Source organism: Diprion similis, chromosome 3 (genome assembly GCF_021155765.1).
Source record: "Diprion similis isolate iyDipSimi1 chromosome 3, iyDipSimi1.1, whole genome shotgun sequence".
Classification (NCBI taxonomy): domain Eukaryota; kingdom Metazoa; phylum Arthropoda; class Insecta; order Hymenoptera; family Diprionidae; genus Diprion; species Diprion similis.
In genome coordinates this window covers 12,293,173-12,313,761 of record NC_060107.1, presented here as the reverse complement: position 1 = coordinate 12,313,761, position 20,589 = coordinate 12,293,173, and the positions used below count along the sequence as shown (strand labels likewise).

Here is a 20,589-nt window from a genome sequence, read left to right as displayed (position 1 = left end):
CTGGATGATCAATTTTTTTTCAAATTTGCTGAAAAATGAAGAGGTTAATTGTTTTGAATAGATAGTTGCGCAAAAGCTCGTTGATAAGGCTCATTATCAACACTATTAAAATTATTTAACGTTGTGACCAAAATTCGGATGCATTTTATCATGCAATTCAACATGTGAATACGATCTAATACATAACAAATCACATACCGAAACTTATGATTTGTCATAGAATTTCTTATGTATTCTGCCTATTAAAATCTATATGCTTTTCTGATTTATTACGTGTTTTGTTATGTATTAAGTCGTATTCACATGTTAAATTACATGATAATATAGAAGTTATGTAATTTATCATGGAATAATTTTCAGTAGGAAAAATAAGCTTGAGTCTGATATTTGAGATAAGAAATTTGGTACACTACGCAGCTTCGCTCGTGTATAACCTAATCTCGATATCAGTCCGTACGGTTGTAAGGTAAAAGCAGAATCAGTGTAAAACTATTTATACGCGATCGAGATTCGAGAGCACACCTTTCCAACCTAAACAAATGTTGAATCGTTGGTATAACCCCTCAACTACATATCGATAGTAAAAGCATAATAATCCCTCCCAAGTTCACTGAGAGTGTGGTTCTGAAGTTCGGAAAACTCTGTTTACGAACGTCTCATTGTCAGCCGTTGAACCAATATGCAGCCATGCTAGAAGTGAGAATCGTTCAATCGCCGCGAGTTTCGATCGTGCGAATTACAGAGTTCTATTCTCACTTCGTGACAAGTCATCCAGCGTGCAACATTCGCCTTATCGTTAGCAGAGTTCCTTCGATTTCCAAGCATAATTCGAATGGTCAGCCTTTGCATGGCACTAACAATTTGTATGCTCAATGGTGCGCCGCTTGCTCACGATTAGTCTGGACTAATAAATATACTGCAGCACAAACGCAGCCGCAGAACATATCGGCAATATCAGTGTTGACATTGTGTTGAGGTGGCGGGGCGACGTGGGTGTTTTCTACGAAGTAATTATGTCGTGCAAATCGGCGATGCTGCCGTCATATGTAGAATGCTTTAACGTCCGACTGGGAAAGGCGAAGGCCTTTGAGAGGTTCGAGCTGTTCGACAGAGATACCGTCACGCTAGTAAGTAAATTACACCGATCAACGCGTCTCTGTTATTTAGCAGCAACTTGCCAGTATTTACACGATGTGCCGCTGGTTCGAATGCTGTTTTCCTGGGATTTATCCACGAAAATTGATCACCGAACGATCGGTTCGGGTCGAGCAACCTCGGGTAAGTTCGTGAAAGTGTCACAACACATTCTCAATCTTCTTCAACTGTTTGCAAAACTCGTTCGAACACCTTTCGTGACACTCGGCAAGTAAAAAATGGTCGAATGTATTCATATATAATACTCACAAGGAGATCGTAGGGTAATCGTGTCTCATAATATCTCCATCTCGGGTATGGGAACTAGAAAATCGCCATGAGGTACCTCTAAATAATAATATTGGGAGCCGAAACATAGATAGCATCTTTTTTCTGTCTTTTGGTACAATGTTTTCGACTTGAAATTGAAAAAAAAATCTTATTCTAAGTCATTTTTTTTTTTTTTTTTTCTCGGGTATTCTTTGCTATCTAGCCCAATGGCTTTTTGCGATTAATAGTCAAGAGGTAACCTTCCTCCACGATAAGTATGGAGATATTCTGAGATCCGACTACCCTACGGTCTCCTTGTCAGTTTTATTTTGTTATTGAGAAGCTTGACCATTGCTCGGGTTGAAATGCTATTCGACTTATGATGACGCTTTAGAGTATGATTAACACCAGGTCAGGTCACCTATATGTAAATGTTATCAAATTATCCTGACGCTTTAAGATGTGGTTATCATTAATTTGTTTCAATTTATGCTATACCGTTTTTGATTGAGAAAGTGTGTTCGTTGAAGGTACAAAATTAGAAGCATGAATCATGGGTCGTCTCGCTCCCAAATCAATTGTTTACAAATCAAAGAGTGGTGTTATACGATGCGCATATCCAATCACACGTGACATATCTTTTTATAATAAAATTCTAGATATTATAGTTTATCGTGACAAATTGAAGATAACTAGTGTTTTGTACATGGTTTAAGACTAGCGTTGAATTCTAATTTTTGTCGGGGTAATTCCTCGATATGTACGGCCCTGGTGTAGTTTTGTAATAACGAACGTCGGTATAATCGCGCGTCGAATGTCTTTCGATAAAACAATATTGCAGTCAAAATCCGAAGCAACCGATTGAATACGATGTGCATAAAATTGTCAAGTTCTGCTAGCTCGTAGAAGATTTTGAAAAATGATTGAATTTTCTCCAATTGAATTTTCCCGATGATCCTCAGATGTACATGAATTTCTGTAAGTGTACTCTGTATTCACATTATCCGTCTGCAGTGTTTGAATTTGTCGCAGACAGAAAGGCTATTTTTATCACATCGCTATCCGCCCCTTATTCATCGTGGCATTAGCACTTGTGCAATTTGCAAAACATGTGGATATAATTGAAATTTACATACTCTAATTAAAAGTTAGAATCACCGGTGTTTGAGAATTTGTAAGTGTCCCTGGCTTTAGGTCTCAATAATAATTCTACTGTTTGGAAAAAAACGCAGCGCACAACATAAAGCAATTTTACATGTCCACTTGTCGGTTAACGTCACTGAAATACAGTGTTGATGATCATTTCAGTTGGCCAATAGTGGGCGCATATGGTCTCACCTTATACGAGAGAATACTGTTATTCTTATTGTATACGTGTTAAATTGACGATGTCGTAGGTGCGACGCACGCAACTCTATTCCTAGATCAATAAAAGTCACTACTTTCCTACGACATATAATACACTTCGTGAACAAAAAGGCTTCTCTGCTAACTTCTGAGTTCGGAACTCGATAGCCTAGTCGGATATTGAATATCATTGAAAAATTGTACTGCATTCGAGAAGAGAAAACATGCGAATCAATGCTTTTCAGAAACACTGCGGATCCGTCGTGGAGTGTACGAAAAACTATCGAGGATGACCTGGCGGAGCGCACAGCTCCAAAAAACTGATCCAGAAATGCACCCCTACGCTCGGATGCGAATAGTTTCGTTAAACGGGCCCGAGGTCAATGACCGCGGGCGTGATTTCCACCTTGACTCTCCTTTATGTACGGATCCTTACCAATCCTTATGAATCATCCCGAGACCCGGTTGCTGCCACTCGGGATAATCTATGCATACAGAAACCATATTGCTAAAATGTAATTTTATGTATCGTAATCGGAGCTGCCACGTTGCAAAAATATTTCAATTAGCTGCAATTTTTTCATCGGTATAGCAAGTATACATAAAAAAGAAGACATCCAAATTTTTCAGGAATTTTTCCAGACTGCAGAATATTTGAAACTGTTTGAACCTTTGCAGAATCACGTTGCTACAATGTTTTCGTAATATTGCGGGATTATTCGGAGTGGATCAAACCGGCTCATGTGTTCCTAATATGATATCATTTTTTTTCAATTCTTCGCATCATTGCATCCACCATTTTGTAACTCAGTTTCATTACATTGTTTCGATGCTTCAGTCTCCCTCGTCTCCTGGACAGGAAATTCGTTTGAGTCCTGGCACAGCCGTAATCATCACTGGATACATACCCTTCAATGCGATTAGGTGAGTAGTCGGTTTAAAATTTTCGAACGCCTTATTGCAAATTCGCAACGAGTAACTACCACTGCACCTTAGACTTTGATGGATTGTATTGATTCAGTGTGATTATTTGGCTCACCATATTCTAGACTATCCTAAGACACTCATTGAATCAAACCCATTTATGAATCTACATATGTGTACCTATATTGAGTTCTGGAATTGGTTATACAATGAAACTTCCCAATAGCGGACACCTTCGGGACCGGAAATCTTGTCCGCTATTGAGAAGTTTCCGTTATGCAGAAAATGGCTCATTTTTTATTGCACACATGTGCTGTATTTATATACATATGTAGCAAACCCCAACGTGCGCGACGACCCATCAACAGCCAAGAGTTCAGAAAACCCTGAACAAGCTGAAAATTTTGCAAACGTGTCACGTTCGACCTCAATCGCCGAAAAGGCTTAACAGCCCCATTCTTTACATAATTCTGAACCCAAACACTCCAATTTCAATTGCAATTTCATTCAACGCAAAAATAAAGAAGTGGCATGAATTCTGCGAATTTACTTTTACCATTTCGTAGAATCCGTGCCATTTCTTTATTTCTGCTTCGAATGAAAATGTGTTGGAGTATTTTTGTTTAGAATTATGTATAGAGTGGGGCTGTTGAGACCTTTTCCTCGTTTGAGATATGTGGAGTTCGATATTTGAAGATATATGCGTTAACGTCGAAATTTACGAGAGTATCTTATGAAGTTTTTTCGTGGAAAAATGCATCCCCGTCAGAGTGCGCGTCCGTTATTGGGAATCTCCGTCATTAGGAGGTATATTGTTAGAAGCAACGCTTTTCTCTTGGGGATTTCTATCCCTTCAGGAAGTTCCAGTTTGACGGAAAATGAATATATCTCCGAAACGATGCTGCGTAGCGGGTTGCTTCTTTTGGATTCGATGATTCATGTGTAATAGGATTTAACGAAATCACAAAAATCATCGAAATCAAGGAAAAATTACTTTCGTATGTAGTCAGAGTACACGTCAATCAAATACACTAAATCCGTCGGTAAAACTGTCATGCGAGCCTCCGAGACTCGTGAATTCTATAAGATCGTGAATCAATTATTATAAATTACAGGTTCTTCTTTCACGGTGTGATTATTGCATGAAAATCAATCATTTTTGGATATCCGTGTTCAGCATTGAATATAGAATTGGGCTATCATCATTGAGTTTGAAAAATAAGTGACACGTACACGTGAAAAAGTAAATTTTTCTACATTTCGATTATTTTCAGCACTTCGTTTATTCATAAATTATCGAACCTCGAAGAAACAATCTGCTACGCAGCATCGTTTCGGAGATTATTCATTTTCGCTGTATCATTTTCATAGAATGTTGCGACGCCACTCAATCACTTCTACGCTCGCTCCTATGAATTTATTAAACAACTGAAAAATCAAAACGTAAGATAGCTGCAACAATATAAATCTGATAGGCAGATGCAATGGCCCGGCTCAAAATACCAGCTCCTCGTGAAATTTTTTTTTCCATTTATGGTAAAGCAAAGTGGATAAACTGAAATCGTATAGAGACCGAAAAGCTACGTTGAAGTTAATATCAGTATTTTTTCTGGTGATAGATTTTCGGTGAATCTATCGTGCAATTCATCTGCGGATAATGTGGCTCTACATTTCAATCCACGGCTGCAGAGGGGCTACGTAGTCAGGAATTCAAAGCTGCGAAATCAATGGCAGGAAGAAGAAAGATGTTCGTCTTCCGGCCGGAGCGGATTTCTGTTTCACCGAGATACTTACTTTCATCTAATGATATTTTGCACTCCGAACGAATACCAGGTACAAATTTTTTTCTTACGTGACATATTTGGATGGAAACCAAAATGTCGGCCGACGCCATCACATATTTAATTTTAAAAACTTTGTTCCTTACCCCTTTCTGGCATTAATCAATTCGATGTGACATAATGGAAACATGACAGTCTGCATGAGGTTTTCCGAGGCTTGATTATGCGTTAAATGAACCGAAAACTCTCTTCAACGTCTTATTGCTATTCGCCTGTATTTTCGCAGATAGCCATCGACGGTGAGCACTTTTGCTCATTCGCATACCGAATCCCCTTAGCTGCTGTGACCGTACTTCAGGTTCAGGGGGACGTCGAAGATGTAAGAACCAGGGTGACGACCTTCAAAGAATACCCAGACTCAGAACTTTACCCGCCGAAACACAACCTCGAACTTTTTACCGACAAACCGTTGAATAACAACTTGGTGAGCCGATCATATTGAGCGCTTTAATGAAGTCACAAACGAGCTAATTCTCGTGTGTCATGATCTTCAGGATATTCCAGTCACCGTTTCCATTCCGGAAGGCATCACAGTCGGGACTCGTATATCCGTCAAAGGGCGACTGAAGCTGCTTCCTCACTCGTAAGTCAGACTCAAGATCTAATATTTAGTGTATTTCGTATTTCCTAACTTCCACTCTTCTGTATGAGAAGTTATTGTAATCCCTCCAAATATGGAAAATTGAGTTACTTAATTTCAATGATTTTGGTCCCAATCAACACGGCTCTTCTCAATATAGAACTATTAAGATTTGGAATTTGATCGGGTCAGTAGTTTTTAAGTCAGTTGAATAAAACATGGAAAAAAGCCATCGTTTAATTCAATAATGTTTTCTGAGCTTGAAACGCATCTGAGCGAAAAATTCATAGGCTGGGGCGTCAGAATCAGCCAGATTAATCACTCATCTTCTTATTTCCCGACAGATTTTACCTCAATTTGCAAAAAGGGCGAACGATATATCCTCATCCGGAAATCGGGCTGCACTTGAACCCTCGGTTTCTCTTCGGTAGCGCGGAGCCGTGCGTTGTTATGAATTGTTGGAAAAACGGTAGCTGGGAACACGAAGAACGACACGAAGGCGTTCTGTCTTGGGGACCAGGTCGAGAATTCGTATTAACGTAAGAATTCTGTTTCGAATTATCAATCTGTAAGTTGTTTTCAGTCTCTTCGCAGCTGATTTCTTGTACGATTTTTTATACAGCTTGGCGTGCGAGTACGAAGCTTATACTATATGGTTGGGGAGCAAAATGATCGGCGAATTCAGACATAGAGTTTCCCTCGAGAGTATCGACACCATCAAGATCTGCGGTGACGTTGTCATATACGAACTCTACGTCACGCACACACCCTAGAGTCTGTCGCATCGTAGATAAGACCTAAATATTCCTTTCGCCAAAGAAGCTTTATCTGTAACTATTAAGAGGGCAAGTCCATAAGTCAAAATTTTCAGCCATCCGGCATTTTGACTCTGCGTATTTATGTACATATAGATTCATATTCACGTACCTTCGACGGGCTGGTTTAAACAGATTTTGCTCCGTGCAAAATGCTCGAATTCATTCCATCATGTGCAACTCAGAATTGCTTGATTATAAGAAGAAACTCAAAACCGAAAATATTAATGAAAAAGCGAATTTAAACGAAACGAATCAACAATACACAAGATTGAAGTATAATATTTCACCGACTATTCAAAGAGTAGATTATTATTCTATTTTTTTTTCTCGTTTTTTAATTCATGTCAAGTTGATACAAGTTTCTAATCTCCATAATTGGGTGGAGTATTTTTTTATGTATTATATTTTTTCTCTTCTATATTCTGCGAATAGCTGTCGGTGAATTGTTTATTTCAATACTGCAGATTTGATTGCTCATTTTTACATACCAAAAAAAGAAAAAAAAAAAAAAAAGAGAAAAAAATAGAATAATAGTATAACGAACAAAAAAGACAAATGAGATGAAAATTGGGATCTATATTTGTTCTTCTATACACCCAATAAGATTTTTCTTCTCAATTGCGAAGATCCTAATTTTCACATTACATCTTCATTTCATTTAATCATCTGTTTATAATTTTATCTAGCCATTTATACGCTTTTTAACGTTGTACCGTATTTTTAGCAGCTGTGCGATATTAGAGGGGGAAAAAAACACATCAAAAAACCAATCAATAACAAAATAAATTTTATTGAATTAATTATACTCTGTATAGCTTTTAACTTTGCTTAATGTAGCATGATGTAAAAATATTTTTTATAATGTATAATCTATTTTCTAGTAGTCGTAAAGCATTTTCTGAAAAGCCATAATAAACCAGAAGGAACATTTATATTATAACAGATAATCTATACACTCATATACAATAATAATCAGTTATGACTATTCCTGTGAATAAATTTCTCCAATAATAAGAAGAAAACGAAGGAAAAGAAGTGGAACGACCAACACGTTATTATTATTATTATTAAAGTTTATATATATTTATTTTCTTTTCTTGTTTTTGTAAAACGAGATTTTTTCTCAGACCGAGCAGCGTATTGCGAGAATAACGAAGACAAAGCAGTAGAACAAAAAGGCAATTCGATCGAGTACCATGGCAGCCAGAGTCCACTCAAGTTGAGTGGATTTTGGTGGAGTGAGGATATTCTGCCGGTCGCCATCGTTGAGACTAGAAGTGCCGAGTGTTCCGGAAATCGACTGATTCGCATCGGTGACGTTGCCTTCTCGCATCTCCTCGCCAGCATTCGCTCTCTGTACTTTAACCTGTTATTTTGAAGTTATAAATTACCTATTAATTCTGGGAATTTTGCATGCGGTAAATATATCTTGCAAGAAAACTGAAGACCAGGAGACCGAAGTCTAGTGGTGGGGGTAGGTCTGTATCTGGCAGCTCTGCTAAGCGCGCAACACTTGCGCAATGCGGTACTGCGCAATCAAATAATTCAAAATAATTCGAGCCCCCCCCCCCACCTCGAAACAGATGAATGTGGAGATGCGCAGTATCGGATTGCGCAAGTATTCTACGCTTAGCAGCACCGCCAAGCGGCTGCCATTCACTTCAAACTGCGGGTTCGAATAGGAGTTCGGTCTCCTGGTCTCTAGTCTTCTTCATATCTTGCTCACCAATTGGACCATCTCATCGAGCCAAAGAATTTTCCCCAGCTGACCTACTAGGAACTGCTTTACTCTCCAGGGCAGCCGTCTTGAGTTTGACCTCTTGGACATATTGATCACCATCACCGAGATTATCAGTGATATACTAACCAAGTACAGGCTACAGTTGTAAAAATGCACTGTGGAGGAATTTGAAATGGTAAGGTTGGTAAACTTGCATCCCAGGTTGAGATACTAATTTCGGGTGTTAGTATTTTCTTACGAAAAACGCGAATTGACTCTGAAATTCACTTTCAACTTTGGGGTGAGTTGACAGCTCTCCAACCCCCCCCCCCCCCTCCCATTTCCGTGTTGACCTCAAAATGTTTAGGGTTTGTTCTCAAAGTTGAGGGCCGAACCATAGTCAGAACCAAAAGTTGCGGAAAGGGGAATGTTATTTACGTCAGGGATAGTAAAGAGGAATGAAATCACTTCCCTATTTTGTAATATAAATTACGCTGAGCAAATTTGAATAACACAGGCTAAGACATCAATAATTCAAAAGAATATTTGACAATCAGAACGTTTTAAACTATTGAAATTTGATATTTTTTCATTCGTTTCTCAAATTTTTTTGTCTTATTCTTCTCGTTGGCGAGACCCCATAAATTGTCCGAAAGAAGTTCAGGAAATCACATATATTATATATACTATATTTATAACATTTACTGGATTATTGCAGGGTAGGTCACCTTTATAATTTTCATTCGGTATTACTTGGGAGCATTTCTGATGTATTATTAAATCAATCGTAACCACCGCTCGTTCATATTCACCCCCACGTAGCACTGAAATATAACTTTTTTCAAACATTAGTTGTACGGCACTTACATAAATCTATTTTTACCAATTCTGGAGATAACAGTTTGTAAAAAAAATTTGAGACGATCTCTCGAGATCTCTATGGCGCACAAAAAAGCCCCAAATTATTAATATCCGATGAAAAACTCCAAAGTTTAGTTATTTTTAACATTGTAATTATAAAATATTTTTTTTAACTGTTCTCATCTTGTAACTTGTGTTATTAGAATTTGCATGAATTCATTTGTACCACATGATTGGGATGTCTTATTCCTATTTACCATCATTAGCGTAAATAATATTACTGTGCAATTCTTCAAACAGTGTCTTCACAGTTCCCAAGAATGAACTCGGAATTTTGAGTGTGCAATCCGAATCTTCGAAAGTTAATCACAAGAGTTGAAATTTTGTAAGTACCTAAAGATTTTGCTTTCAGAATTAATACACTCACAGATTAGAGGCGTGTCATGAGCAGTCGCTGGTAACTTCTGGTTGAAATAAATCAGGAACAAGGATATCAGAACCATTGTGCAAGCCGCGACCGTGATTCTGTCCTCTGACTGAGGAGGCAACCAAAAGATGACCAACGTCAGGAACACGATGGCTGTAAAATGAACGACTCAATGACTGAAGCAAAGGGTGTGAACAATAGCTATTTATGTGGCATGCCCGTAAACCACCTGTTTTTTTGGCAAGGATAAAGATTTCAGGACGAGCTGAAGGCGAGCCGGAAGCGAGTACTGAAATTATCCGAGCCAAAAAACGGTTTACGGGCATGCCACATACAATATTTTTTACGGTATGGGCATTGAAAAGCAAAACGAAGAGTGAGGTTATGTCACGATCTGTTCGACGAAGATACTTTATTTGGTAGTTTGGGATGCGCACTTCGAACTGCGTATCAAAACTGCGGAATAAAGACTTTATTCCGCAACTTTGTTCGCTGCCCTATAAAGCGTCACTTTATGGAAAGAAAACTGCCACAAAAAGTGGACTTTTCAATGCACATGCCGTAAAAACAAACTTACCAGTCGCCGGAGTCATTACGATGGCCGCGTAGTTCGGGGATTGTCTCTGCATGGTGAGGTTGTAAGTTACATCGATGTAGGCTTCAGGGCAGCATGGATAGTAGGCGACGTTACGTTCACGGGTCAAACCTTTCAGTAGCCACTCGGAGTTGCGTGTCAAAAGGTCTGGCTATGGGAGAAGGGTTTCATCAGAACGAGAAACCATCATTATTCTGTTTACCAACCTGATTCTCGACCTCTGAAAATTGTAGGTCGACCTGTTCACCGTCGAATGTCCAAGAGCCGAGTTTCAGAAAACAAACTTGAGTATCGAATGGCCAAAAGCGCAAATCGAGGTCGCAGAAGACCATGAATTGCGACGGAGGAACCCAGAGCACAGTTCCATCCTCGCTCACTATGCAGTGTGTATTTCCGTAATGGTCAATTGCACTGCCAGCCGCACTGCAAAACAAACGGAGTAGCTGTTATGAATGAATTGACTGCAGTCAATGCTTTCAATCCTGTCGTAGTAGCAGCATGTACCTGTTATAGAGAACAATATCCGGCTGCCAGACTTCATGATCTCCGAGATGAAGGTGCGTCAAACCACCGTAGTTCGAAGCATTCCATTTAAGCTTGTCGTCGGTCCAGGACTGAAATTGCCGAGCCAGTTAGAACAACCGTAAATGCATTGTTTGAGAAAGGAAAATCTATCCGGATCGAAACATACCATTTTTACCCAAGCGTACACAGTCATCATTGACTTCAGGTCTTCCTGTAATGAGACGCAATCAACGGTTTGTCAACAATTGGCTATTTTGAAGGGCCGAATTTCAGCCAAGGGTATTGTTATTTGATAGAACAAGCTTACAATAGTGACATGACGAATTGTGATATCAATTGTGACTGTCGTTGTGTTGAAGTGCTGAGCTGGTCTTGCGAACTTGTCATAATTCAGCAGGAGGTCTTTTCTCAAGTGATCTGTCCACGTCTCGTTCCACACTGGCTTTCCCGGCACATCTGTCACCGTCACTTGTTTCATGTTAGGATTTTTCGTGCGATCAGTTAAATATCATAATTTATTATGTTCGACTATCAACTTCGTCTTTGCTACTTGCTAATGGTGTTTAATTGTAAGTTCAAGTGATGAGAACTCGATTAAGTAAATACTCAAATTACTACTCATCGGTCATCACAAAGTTATAATTATTAATATTCGAATCCAATAACTGATGCACACTTCATTCTTTGATTTGAACGGCAATTTCTGCCTAGTGTTTGAACAGAGATACCTTGTTAGACAACTCTATACTGATTGGAACACTTGAATGGATAATCGCTGGTCGGATAACTGGCTGGAGGACAAGAGACCGTTTTGCTCGACCATGCAAAGTGGCCATCATCAAAGCTAAATTGTGATATCTACGACTCTCATAACAGTACGCATGGGGGTTACCAAAGAAGAAAACGAAATTATCACGATCAAATATCCCGCCACAAGGACGAATTAATACAAATTTGAAATCGCAGTATAAAACAAACCGCGAAGGCTTGCCGTCGTTGAAACAAAATGGTTAATATCAAAGTTTTTGAAACTTACTACGGAGTTTAAACTGTCATGCACTTGATTCTTATTAAATACTTCAGTTTCAGAATTTTCTTTCATTGTATTTGAAAAAATTTATGTTGAGAAATACTTCAGCCGTTGGAGTGGTAAAAAATTACTCTAAGCTTGTTTCCATTGAAGCCGGGAAATATAAGTTGAGTTTTTTTTGGATCAGAGTACTCACGTTTGACATTACTGCATTGTTGGAGCGGTAGAAAATTGAATACTCCGTACAGTATCAGAATTCTGGCCCGAAAGCTAACGCGTTCTAGACTTTCTGTCATGACTGCAGCGTTGGCCCGATGTCATTAGACTGTTCTTTCATCCAGTTGTCGTTCTGCTAACAGACGTGTGCGATACGCTGACCAATCTCTCTGTCTCTCTTTCTCTCTCTCTGTCCCTTGGACAACCGTCGTCAACCATCTCAATTGTGTCTGTAAAAGAGTTAATTATGGAATCAGCGGGTGAAGTTCGTGATCAGAGGCACACGTAGAAATGAAAAACAAATCAGACTGATGTGTACGCCTAATATGCAAAATTTTGGAATTCACCTAAATTGGAAAGAGAAGTGTGCTCATCTTAATACGTACCATACAAAATTAGTCCATGTGGACTACAAAAACTCATTTTGAAATATAGACTCTCATTTTTCACAATTTTATTTTGTCACAACAATAGCAATTGACTTTGAGCCTTGAGCCTCGAGCGTAATGAACCAGCCTTGATTGACGGTAGGTGTTTTATAAAGTACGTTTTGAGCACACTCGGATTTCCCTATAACACTCAAAACTGTTTGTATGGCTATAATAATGGGCCAGGATTTCCTGTTGTTTTTCCCGCATTAACTGAAAATCAGTACAAACGTCCTTAATTAACGTAAAAAAATTTCAGCGGAAAATGGGTGATGCTTTAACCGGGAAACAGCCCAAACATCATCTCCATAAAGATGGCAAGATCCCAGTTGCCGAAGTAGGTATGATGCAATCGGTTTTTTCAGCGGTTATAGAATTCAGTCAGCAGGTTATGTTGGCACTGCGTGCAGATTTCTCGGGCTATGACCTTTTCTTTCATTTCATAAACCTCAGCCGTCCAGACGCGGAAGTCATCAAAGGGTCAAATGACGAGTTTATCTGAGCCCAGCGACGCTAAGGTAATAATTGTGACTTACTAACTTTCTTCATTCTCCGGCATGTCAAGGTGTATAATGCTGGGTTGATTTCAATTTCGGATAGGACAAACAACGAGCGAAGGGCGTGTCCATTGTGAAGCAGCCCAATTTCTACACCGACCGGAGAATAACCGCAGCTGAGTTTCAGCGGCGACACACCTGGCTCCAAAAGACAAGAATCAGTGTTTCTCAATCGAAGAATCGCTGCCGGATAACCAACGAGGTCAAGTTTCCGGAAACCTTCAACGGCCTTTACAGCGCACGGTTCTCTCCCAACGGGGAAGTCTTTGCGGCGTCATTTGGCACCGGTGGTATCCAGGTAGTAATCGTTTAAATGGTTATATGTGTCGTTTAGATCGTGAATGCAGATAGCATCCTGAAGAATTCAAATATTCTGACGTGTCTTCAAAAAAGTTACCCATTATTTTCTGTGTCCGCAGGTCCGAAATGGTGACACTGGTGATCTTAAAGCGACACTTCGTAGCAGTATGGAGTCATCATTCCCCGTGATGTGTTGTCGATTTAATCCGTCGCGAACAGAAATATTTTACGCGTCCAGTGCCTGCGGCAATATATTTACCTGCACTACTAACACCTACGAGTTCTCTCGATTTATCGTAGGTTAGAGAAACCTTGGGTTATCACAAAGCGCGCAATATTGCTGAAACATTAATATTACTGCAATATTTCGTGTTCTGTGGGTATCATGCGTTTGCAGACTAGCTATAATTACAACTATTGGGATAATCATCAATATCGTCGTTTCAATTTATTTCACCAGAACCAAAGAACGAGATAAACACAATTGACGTGAATATTACCGGTGAACACTTAGTATCAGCTGGTAAGGATGCCGCGATAAGACTATACGACATCGAAACAGCAAAGGTGATTTCTAATGTCAATTTTCTAAGGACCTCAAATTACGAACTTCAAATTTCTTCCAGATGATATCGAACTACAGAAAAAATGCGGCGGACGTGGTAGAGGACAAGGTGAACAAGTATCACAGAATGAGAGTATTTGCTGTGAGGTTTCACCACGGGCAACAAAACGTATTCATCAGCGGTGGCTGGGACGACACTGTCAGGGTAATCATTCAGGCATGAATTTACGACTCATCACGCATCATTTTCACATTGATCGGCCCTTAGATTTGGGACACCAGAGCAACCCTGGGATCTGTTAGGGTCATAAAAGGACCTCATATCTGCGGAGATGCCATAGATGTCAGAGTAAGTTTCGAAACTATTGCAGCTCAGTGAACCCGTAATGTTTTTCTGTTTTCCATTTCGCTAAGTAGGATTCTAGGATACTAACTGGCTCCTGGGTCGTCAGCGGCAGTCTTCAGCTTTGGGATATGACGAGCGGCAAGCTAATAGAGACGATCAGTCCCCAAAACCGACCGACAACACTTGACGGCGAGTTTCTCTACGCGGTGCAATTCTTCGACGGCGATCCATACGGCGACACTGTTTTATGCGGTGGCTCCGGAACCAGTGCTGTGGAAGTTATCAGCCTTAAAGATAAAAAAGTTAGTACTCGTGGCTCGTTTTCTTATCCTCAGTATACCGTATTTGGCAATTTTTCTTTTACTCTTATCCAGGTAATGGGATCCTTTCATGTAAATAAAGCAATCGTAGCCTTGGACAGCAATCGGTCGGCAATTGTCTTCGGTGGCATGGAATCTGTGATACGCCTTGCTGATTACAGTTGATCAGGATAAATGATATTTTGACCCGCATAGTAAATGTATTTCATTAAGTATTTGGCACGAAAGTTGGTGCTCTCTTTTTATAATAAATTACCATTACCAGAGTGATAATTATTCGTGATTTATTCGAAAAATTTTAGGGTTAGCCACTCTCATATATAATTGTCACAAAATGTTTCGATTAATCGCATTACTTCAGTGTTACAACTTTACGTCAATTCTGTTTCCATGATCGGCACACTTCATTTCAGAACTTTTGTCAAAGAGAATTTTCCAGAGAAAATATCTTCTCATCCTGATCGATCACCAACATCGAAGTGGCAGAAGTCGTCCCTTGTGAGATTCGGATAGTGCAGCGCTAAGTTCTTTGCACAATGGTGAGAAATGCAAAGGCGCCGCCAAATGACATCGAATGTTCCAAACGCGTGCACTTCAGAAGTGGCATCTGCCAGCCCCGGGACAATATTGGGATTTCCTGTATGTTTTCCGCAGGTAAGATGCCTTTACTCTTCACCGACTACCCTGAATACTACATAAAGTTAGTTTTATATATTAGATGAAAAAATGTTGTTTATCCGCACCTTATATCCCACAAAGCACAAAATATTGCCAAAACATTGGAGTAATTATGTAACTTTGCAGGGTTGGAAATATTTTTGGAACATTGCAGCCATGAATTTTGGAAAGTTTGATATATTGGACAAATATTGTAACTACGTATCTTTGCTAGATTTGAAATATTGCCGAAATATTGCAGCCAAGTAAATTTGCAATTTTTCGAATATTCGAAACGCATTGTACTTTCTTTCTAATCGAATTTTGAAAATTGAAATATTGCTGCAATATTTCTACAATTTCGATGCTGCAAGTATGATGTCAAAATATCGTCGCAATGTTTCTGCGATGTTGGCTGCACTTTGAAGATCGAGTTTTCAGAAATATCTATTTCAGGGAATGAACTGACAGATGCAGAGCAATTCACGGGACTAAGACGAAGATATTCAGGACCCAAAGACAACATTGGAATAGCCTGTCTGCCCAGCGTCGAAGGCATGAGGCTTCGGGATATTCCAGAAGTATCGGAGTACGACTCATCGGACGAAACTTATGTCAAATTTAACGTAAGACGGTTGTTTTTATAAGAATATCGAATGCTCAATTTTCCATCGCTCTTTCTGGGGTCTTCATCACGATCTTCAATTTAACTCTTGATTTACATGTGAGTTTTCTTCGCACAGGACGTTTCGCTTTCACCAGAGAATCAAAAAGTACAACTCACGAGTACGAAGATAACTGGAAGAGGCAGGTGTGATGCTCCCGAAGACAATTTAGAAAATTCCTGTCGACACATAAACAGTAACTATTTTATTTATAGAAGAAAAGTTTTATGGTTTTCTTCTGTACTGAGTATTTCTTGTCTAAATAACTTGGTTTTGGTGAAATAGAGATTAATCACGCGTATAATCAACATACAGAAGACATGGAAATCAGACAAGTCCGATTACGAGCTGGCGAAGATGGCTGCCAGGTGACACGACACAAGGTGTGTGTGCGCTTTTGCTTATTGGGCGTAAAATAGTTCGCACAATTCGAACAGCTTGCATTTAAAAGAATTTTTCTTCGCATGAAAATTCATGGTTTTAGAAAATTTTACTGCGTTTATATACACGCCATAATTGCAGTAACTACTAGTGCTAATTTTTAACTCATTGTCGTTATTTTGTTACTACATAGATTCGAAGTCGTTCGAACACGGGTGGAAGGTTAAAAATCGAAGGAGTTAAATCAATGATGACTAAAGGCAATGTGGACTTTTTCGGTAATTTTCACAGTTTGAAAAGAATTCTGATGATGTCGATCTCATGGCGCTTGGCGCCGATTTTTTTATCGAACACACAGACATCGGCAGTTAATTCATAATTGTTTATAGGGGAATCTGAGAAACGCATCGTGCCAAGTGGAAAAACGCGGTTCAAATCAACGGTACGAAAGTTTTCACTGTTATACCCATTTTGTAGTAGTAATTATCAATTGAATGCTTTTTGTCCTCTTATTGTTTAATTACTGTTAAAGCTGATACTTGCAATATTTTTCAGTTGCCAGACATCGGAATTAGCAACATTCGAAGACCAAAACACGACCCAACACAACCACGGAGGCCAATCGTTCCTAAGGATAATATCGGCTTCTCCTGTTGCCATTTGCGTAAGAACAGAAACTTGACTACAGAGGAACAGATTTTAGAACCAAACTGCATATTATAATGCAGAAACATTGCAACAACGTAATTTTGCAATTTTCGCAATATTTGACATAATTTGTGCGATATTACAGAAACATCGTAGTAACGCGACTGGGCAAACATTGAAAAATTTCGGGCGTAACATTCTTGAAACATTTTAGTAACGTAACTTTGCAAATTTAAAAATCTTTCAGACACATTACGAAATATTTCAGAAACATTCCAGCAACGTTTCCAAAATGTTGCACGTACCCAGTAGAAACATTTTGGTGTTTACTTTTTTGCATATACAAAAAGCAATATTGATGCAATGATTCTAGAAGCTGTCGTTGCAAAATATTGATATTTCAGAAATATTTCCACAATATTGCATACTGTGAAACGTACATTCCGTTTCAGCAAAATCTCTGAGTCGATCGAGTGGGCCAAAAACGTTGGCATCTCAGAATGTAAAGGTATGATATGTTACATTAATCCTTTAGTGTCATTAATTAGCATCTGTCCGAGGAAAGTAATCCACATGAATTTGTTCTAATCTTATTACTTTATAACATAATCCTTTGAAATCTTTTGTACAGTCTCAAACGGTAAAGAAGATCGACTCGTCGCCAAAATCACCATCGCATTTATCCGGAAAGCCAGCTGCAACGCTTCAAACTGTCAGTAAACTTACAGTACTTTTGTTATACTTGCATTTCTTGCTGTCTTACTATCTGTCGGTAGTTAGAAGTGAACGGTTCAGAGAATTGTTCGACTGTCAATATCAATGAGGCGAATGCGACTCCATACGATTATATAACTAATATATTGCAAACCTGGATTAGCGATAATATGGTAGCAGGTTTATGTAACTGAGCTGGTCTACACTGTGATTTTTACTATTATTATTTATTTCGATACAATTCACGCCAAATTGCAAAGATAGAATCGAACATTTAGTCGGTGACTTTGCAGTAGTCAATTTTTAACTTTGATATCTAATGTACTTACAGAATTCAATTTATTGTTATTTATGAACCAACAATAAGCTGTTTGAGTTTCGTAAAAATTCGCGCTTTTGTTTTGCAGAATCGACGCAAGACAAGATAAGTCATGCCAAACTAAATGGGATTAATCAGATATTTCGTGAAAATTGACGAAATTAACATTTGTGAGCTCAAAATTTTACTGGATTGCTCAACATTCAAGGACTGTAACCTTATCTGGGACAATAAAGCAGAGAACAGATTTTGTCGATCAATACTTGATCCTTTAGGGTGTATTTATATTTTGATAAGCTATACATACTATTAAATATATAGTATATTAGCTGACCCGTAGCGGCTTCGTCCTCGTACAAACTTCATGACCTAACCTATAGCCGAACCTAATCTAAGCCCCCGATATGCAACTATATGAAAAACACTTACACAAACTAGATAAAACAGGATGTTGAGTGCGGTGATAGATGCTTAATACAGATGTCAATAGATTGACTCACACCGCCATCTATTAAAAACTCATGGAACTCGACAGATTAACTTACACCGCCACCTATTAAACACTTACGGAACTTGTAAATGACTTACTACCCTTTAGTCCTATGAACAGTCCTTAAAGTTGCAATAAAAAATATTGAGAGTCACTTATCCGGATACAAACTATCCTGCCTCTCAAGTTGAACCAAGAAATATACATTTGCGAAATTTCATCAAAATTGGTTCAGGGTTTTTGGAGTTCATTGTAAACAAACATCGTGACACGGGATTTTTATATATAAAGAGATTTACACATGACAGTTGAGGAAATTTCATAAGATGCTGGGAACAAATGATTTTTAGTCAATGAAACACCATAAGGATGATCATGGCTTTTGATTTTCAACTAACGATAAGTGTTACAAAAATAAAAAAATAAAAATACACCGATATCAACTGGGTTATTTTGAGAAGGGCAATAACTGAGAAGAGTCTCAACTCGATTAAAATACGCATTTGCGAGACCCATTCGACAAGCGAGAAAATTTTGTCTCTTCTTTTTTTTTTTAACTTTACGAAATTTAGAACCAAAAAATGAGAAAATTTAGTCCTACTTCCGTAGGTGTTGATAGTACGGCGTTCTAGCTGTTTTATTCGAGTTCCCGAAAGTCCAATTAGTCTTAAAAGTCTCCTGTAAATCGGTATTAATGCCATAATTTATTGAGCTTTGAAAATAGCAAAAATGCATCACACGCATCAGGAAATCACGTCGTTGGGTCCCCATTTTTGGGGATCGTTTTCACCCCTCTAAATCGTTTTTCCGCAGATAAAAAAAATCGTGTCTCTCAGTTTTCAATGTTCTATAACATACATGAGTCTCAACGAAATCAGAAGGGGACCACCAAACTGATGTTCCTTGTAAGTATAAATATCGAACTCTTCTTTTATGGTCTTCAAGGTATGAATTACGCAACTGCTAATATCAGTAAAAATCCAAGGATTCCAGTAATGCTTACATTTACATCCATACTCCAGCTCGACTTTCAACTCATCACAATATTACATTATACACGCATGAACTTAATTTATGAAAATTAGCATAGCTTAGAGGTATTCCTTAATTATATATGAGGCATTCCACACCAAACCGATCTACATCTGACCCTCCTCATCGGCGATTTTTTGTATTGTATAAAAACATCTTTCACTGAGATTAAAATTTTTTAGACCACGGATTTGATTTCACTACTTGCTGAAACATGAAAACCCAATTATCGAATCGATAGCTTAAATGGAATGACTTAGATAGATTATTTGTTAACGAACGAATATTTTTAGACCAAAATGGAAATGAAGACAAATCGAATAGAACACGAATTTGTATTTTTAAAATTTAAATTTAATTCGATGTTTCTCACTTTTCAATCATTTGTTTTTTAATCACTGCAGCTTCTAAACCAAAACCTTGCCCACTTTCACCTTACTCTCAAAATTTTTGCTGTGTAACAAAGAATTTATAAGAAAAACTTGAAGCCAATTGATTGGGCTCTCGATTCTATAATTGGGTTTCCATGTTTTAGGAGCAGTAAAATAAAACCTGTGGACCAAAAAATCTAAGACCCGATGAAAGATGTTCTTTTTGTACACCATACTTAAGAATAAAAAAAATCATCGATAATGGACGTCAGACGTAGGTCAGTTTGGAGTGGAATGTCATATACATATAATATGTGTTTAAGAACCTCGATTTTGAGAAAGGTCAAGAAGCTATATGCAACGTGCAGTGTTGAGAAGCGAACTACTTGAAGCTTTCAGAATAGCAATGATGCATATCTTTTCAAAGTTTAAACAATCACAGACATCGTCCAATGCGCGATCGAAAAGGTCGTTGATGTTTTTGATTATGAGCAAACTCACGAGTTAC

The 20,589-nt window shown here is 38.5% G+C and overlaps 4 protein-coding genes across 7 annotated transcripts; 3 read left to right on the top strand and 1 right to left on the bottom strand.

Moving 5' to 3' along the window:
• The first annotated feature begins 700 nt into the window (after positions 1-700).
• On the top strand, positions 701-7,657 carry LOC124404223 (galectin-6-like). 2 transcript variants are annotated; one of them, XM_046878179.1, is made up of 7 exons: positions 701-1,127; positions 3,590-3,675; positions 5,295-5,508; positions 5,743-5,940; positions 6,011-6,099; positions 6,441-6,635; positions 6,719-7,657. In XM_046878179.1, exons 1-7 carry the CDS (start codon positions 1,014-1,016, stop codon positions 6,867-6,869), a joined length of 1,047 nt encoding a protein of 348 aa, XP_046734135.1. In that variant the 5' UTR covers positions 701-1,013; the 3' UTR covers positions 6,870-7,657. The 2 variants fall into 2 exon arrangements, with proteins under 2 accessions (XP_046734135.1, XP_046734136.1); XM_046878180.1 differs by lacking the exon at positions 701-1,127 and adding an exon at positions 1,138-1,278.
• Positions 7,658-8,021: 364 nt separating this feature from the next.
• LOC124404222 (acetylcholine receptor subunit alpha-like 2) lies at positions 8,022-12,414 on the bottom strand. 3 transcript variants are annotated; one of them, XM_046878176.1, is made up of 9 exons: positions 12,269-12,414; positions 11,350-11,510; positions 11,209-11,253; positions 11,022-11,131; positions 10,724-10,940; positions 10,500-10,668; positions 9,923-10,075; positions 8,641-8,810; positions 8,022-8,280 (listed from the first exon to the last, which is right to left on the bottom strand). In XM_046878176.1, exons 1-9 carry the CDS (start codon positions 12,366-12,368, stop codon positions 8,038-8,040), a joined length of 1,368 nt encoding a protein of 455 aa, XP_046734132.1. In that variant the 5' UTR covers positions 12,369-12,414; the 3' UTR covers positions 8,022-8,037. The 3 variants fall into 3 exon arrangements, with proteins under 3 accessions (XP_046734132.1, XP_046734133.1, XP_046734134.1); XM_046878177.1 differs by having other exon boundaries at positions 11,350-11,498; positions 12,269-12,409; XM_046878178.1 differs by having other exon boundaries at positions 11,350-11,480; positions 12,269-12,383.
• Positions 12,415-12,795: 381 nt separating this feature from the next.
• Positions 12,796-15,063, top strand: LOC124404242 (guanine nucleotide-binding protein subunit beta-like). The gene is made up of 9 exons (XM_046878220.1): positions 12,796-13,057; positions 13,170-13,234; positions 13,317-13,571; positions 13,693-13,873; positions 14,034-14,140; positions 14,200-14,343; positions 14,407-14,487; positions 14,556-14,786; positions 14,859-15,063. Exons 1-9 carry the CDS (start codon positions 12,982-12,984, stop codon positions 14,967-14,969), a joined length of 1,251 nt encoding a protein of 416 aa, XP_046734176.1. The 5' UTR covers positions 12,796-12,981; the 3' UTR covers positions 14,970-15,063.
• Positions 15,064-15,340: 277 nt separating this feature from the next.
• Positions 15,341-18,357, top strand: LOC124404244. The gene is made up of 10 exons (XM_046878223.1): positions 15,341-15,458; positions 15,918-16,087; positions 16,205-16,322; positions 16,442-16,509; positions 16,701-16,785; positions 16,897-16,949; positions 17,063-17,171; positions 17,608-17,663; positions 17,787-17,867; positions 18,277-18,357. Exons 1-10 carry the CDS (start codon positions 15,341-15,343, stop codon positions 18,295-18,297), a joined length of 879 nt encoding a protein of 292 aa, XP_046734179.1. The 3' UTR covers positions 18,298-18,357.
• The last annotated feature ends 2,232 nt before the right edge of the window (positions 18,358-20,589 follow it).

Excerpts from the sequence above, each read along its gene's own strand:
- LOC124404222 (XM_046878176.1), bottom strand. The coding sequence starts at position 12,368 with ATGACAGAAAGTCTAGAACGCGTTAGCTTTCGGGCCAGAATTCTGATA. Across the intron at positions 11,254-11,349 it reads CAATTCGTCATGTCACTATT|GAAGACCTGAAGTCAATGAT; the intron begins GTAAGCTTGTTC and ends GTCTCATTACAG. Across the intron at positions 8,811-9,922 it reads TCATGACACGCCTCTAATCT|TGCATTTTTACAACTGTAGC; the intron begins GTGAGTGTATTA and ends ATTCCTCCACAG.
- LOC124404223 (XM_046878179.1), top strand. The coding sequence starts at position 1,014 with ATGTCGTGCAAATCGGCGATGCTGCCGTCATATGTAGAATGCTTTAAC. Across the intron at positions 6,100-6,440 it reads CTGAAGCTGCTTCCTCACTC|ATTTTACCTCAATTTGCAAA; the intron begins GTAAGTCAGACT and ends ATTTCCCGACAG. Across the intron at positions 6,636-6,718 it reads GGTCGAGAATTCGTATTAAC|CTTGGCGTGCGAGTACGAAG; the intron begins GTAAGAATTCTG and ends TTTTTTATACAG.
- LOC124404244 (XM_046878223.1), top strand. The coding sequence starts at position 15,341 with ATGGTGAGAAATGCAAAGGCGCCGCCAAATGACATCGAATGTTCCAAA. Across the intron at positions 16,510-16,700 it reads GCCAGGTGACACGACACAAG|ATTCGAAGTCGTTCGAACAC; the intron begins GTGTGTGTGCGC and ends GTTACTACATAG. Across the intron at positions 16,786-16,896 it reads AGGCAATGTGGACTTTTTCG|GGGAATCTGAGAAACGCATC; the intron begins GTAATTTTCACA and ends AATTGTTTATAG.
- LOC124404242 (XM_046878220.1), top strand. The coding sequence starts at position 12,982 with ATGGGTGATGCTTTAACCGGGAAACAGCCCAAACATCATCTCCATAAA. Across the intron at positions 13,572-13,692 it reads TTGGCACCGGTGGTATCCAG|GTCCGAAATGGTGACACTGG; the intron begins GTAGTAATCGTT and ends CTGTGTCCGCAG. Across the intron at positions 14,141-14,199 it reads ACGACATCGAAACAGCAAAG|ATGATATCGAACTACAGAAA; the intron begins GTGATTTCTAAT and ends AATTTCTTCCAG.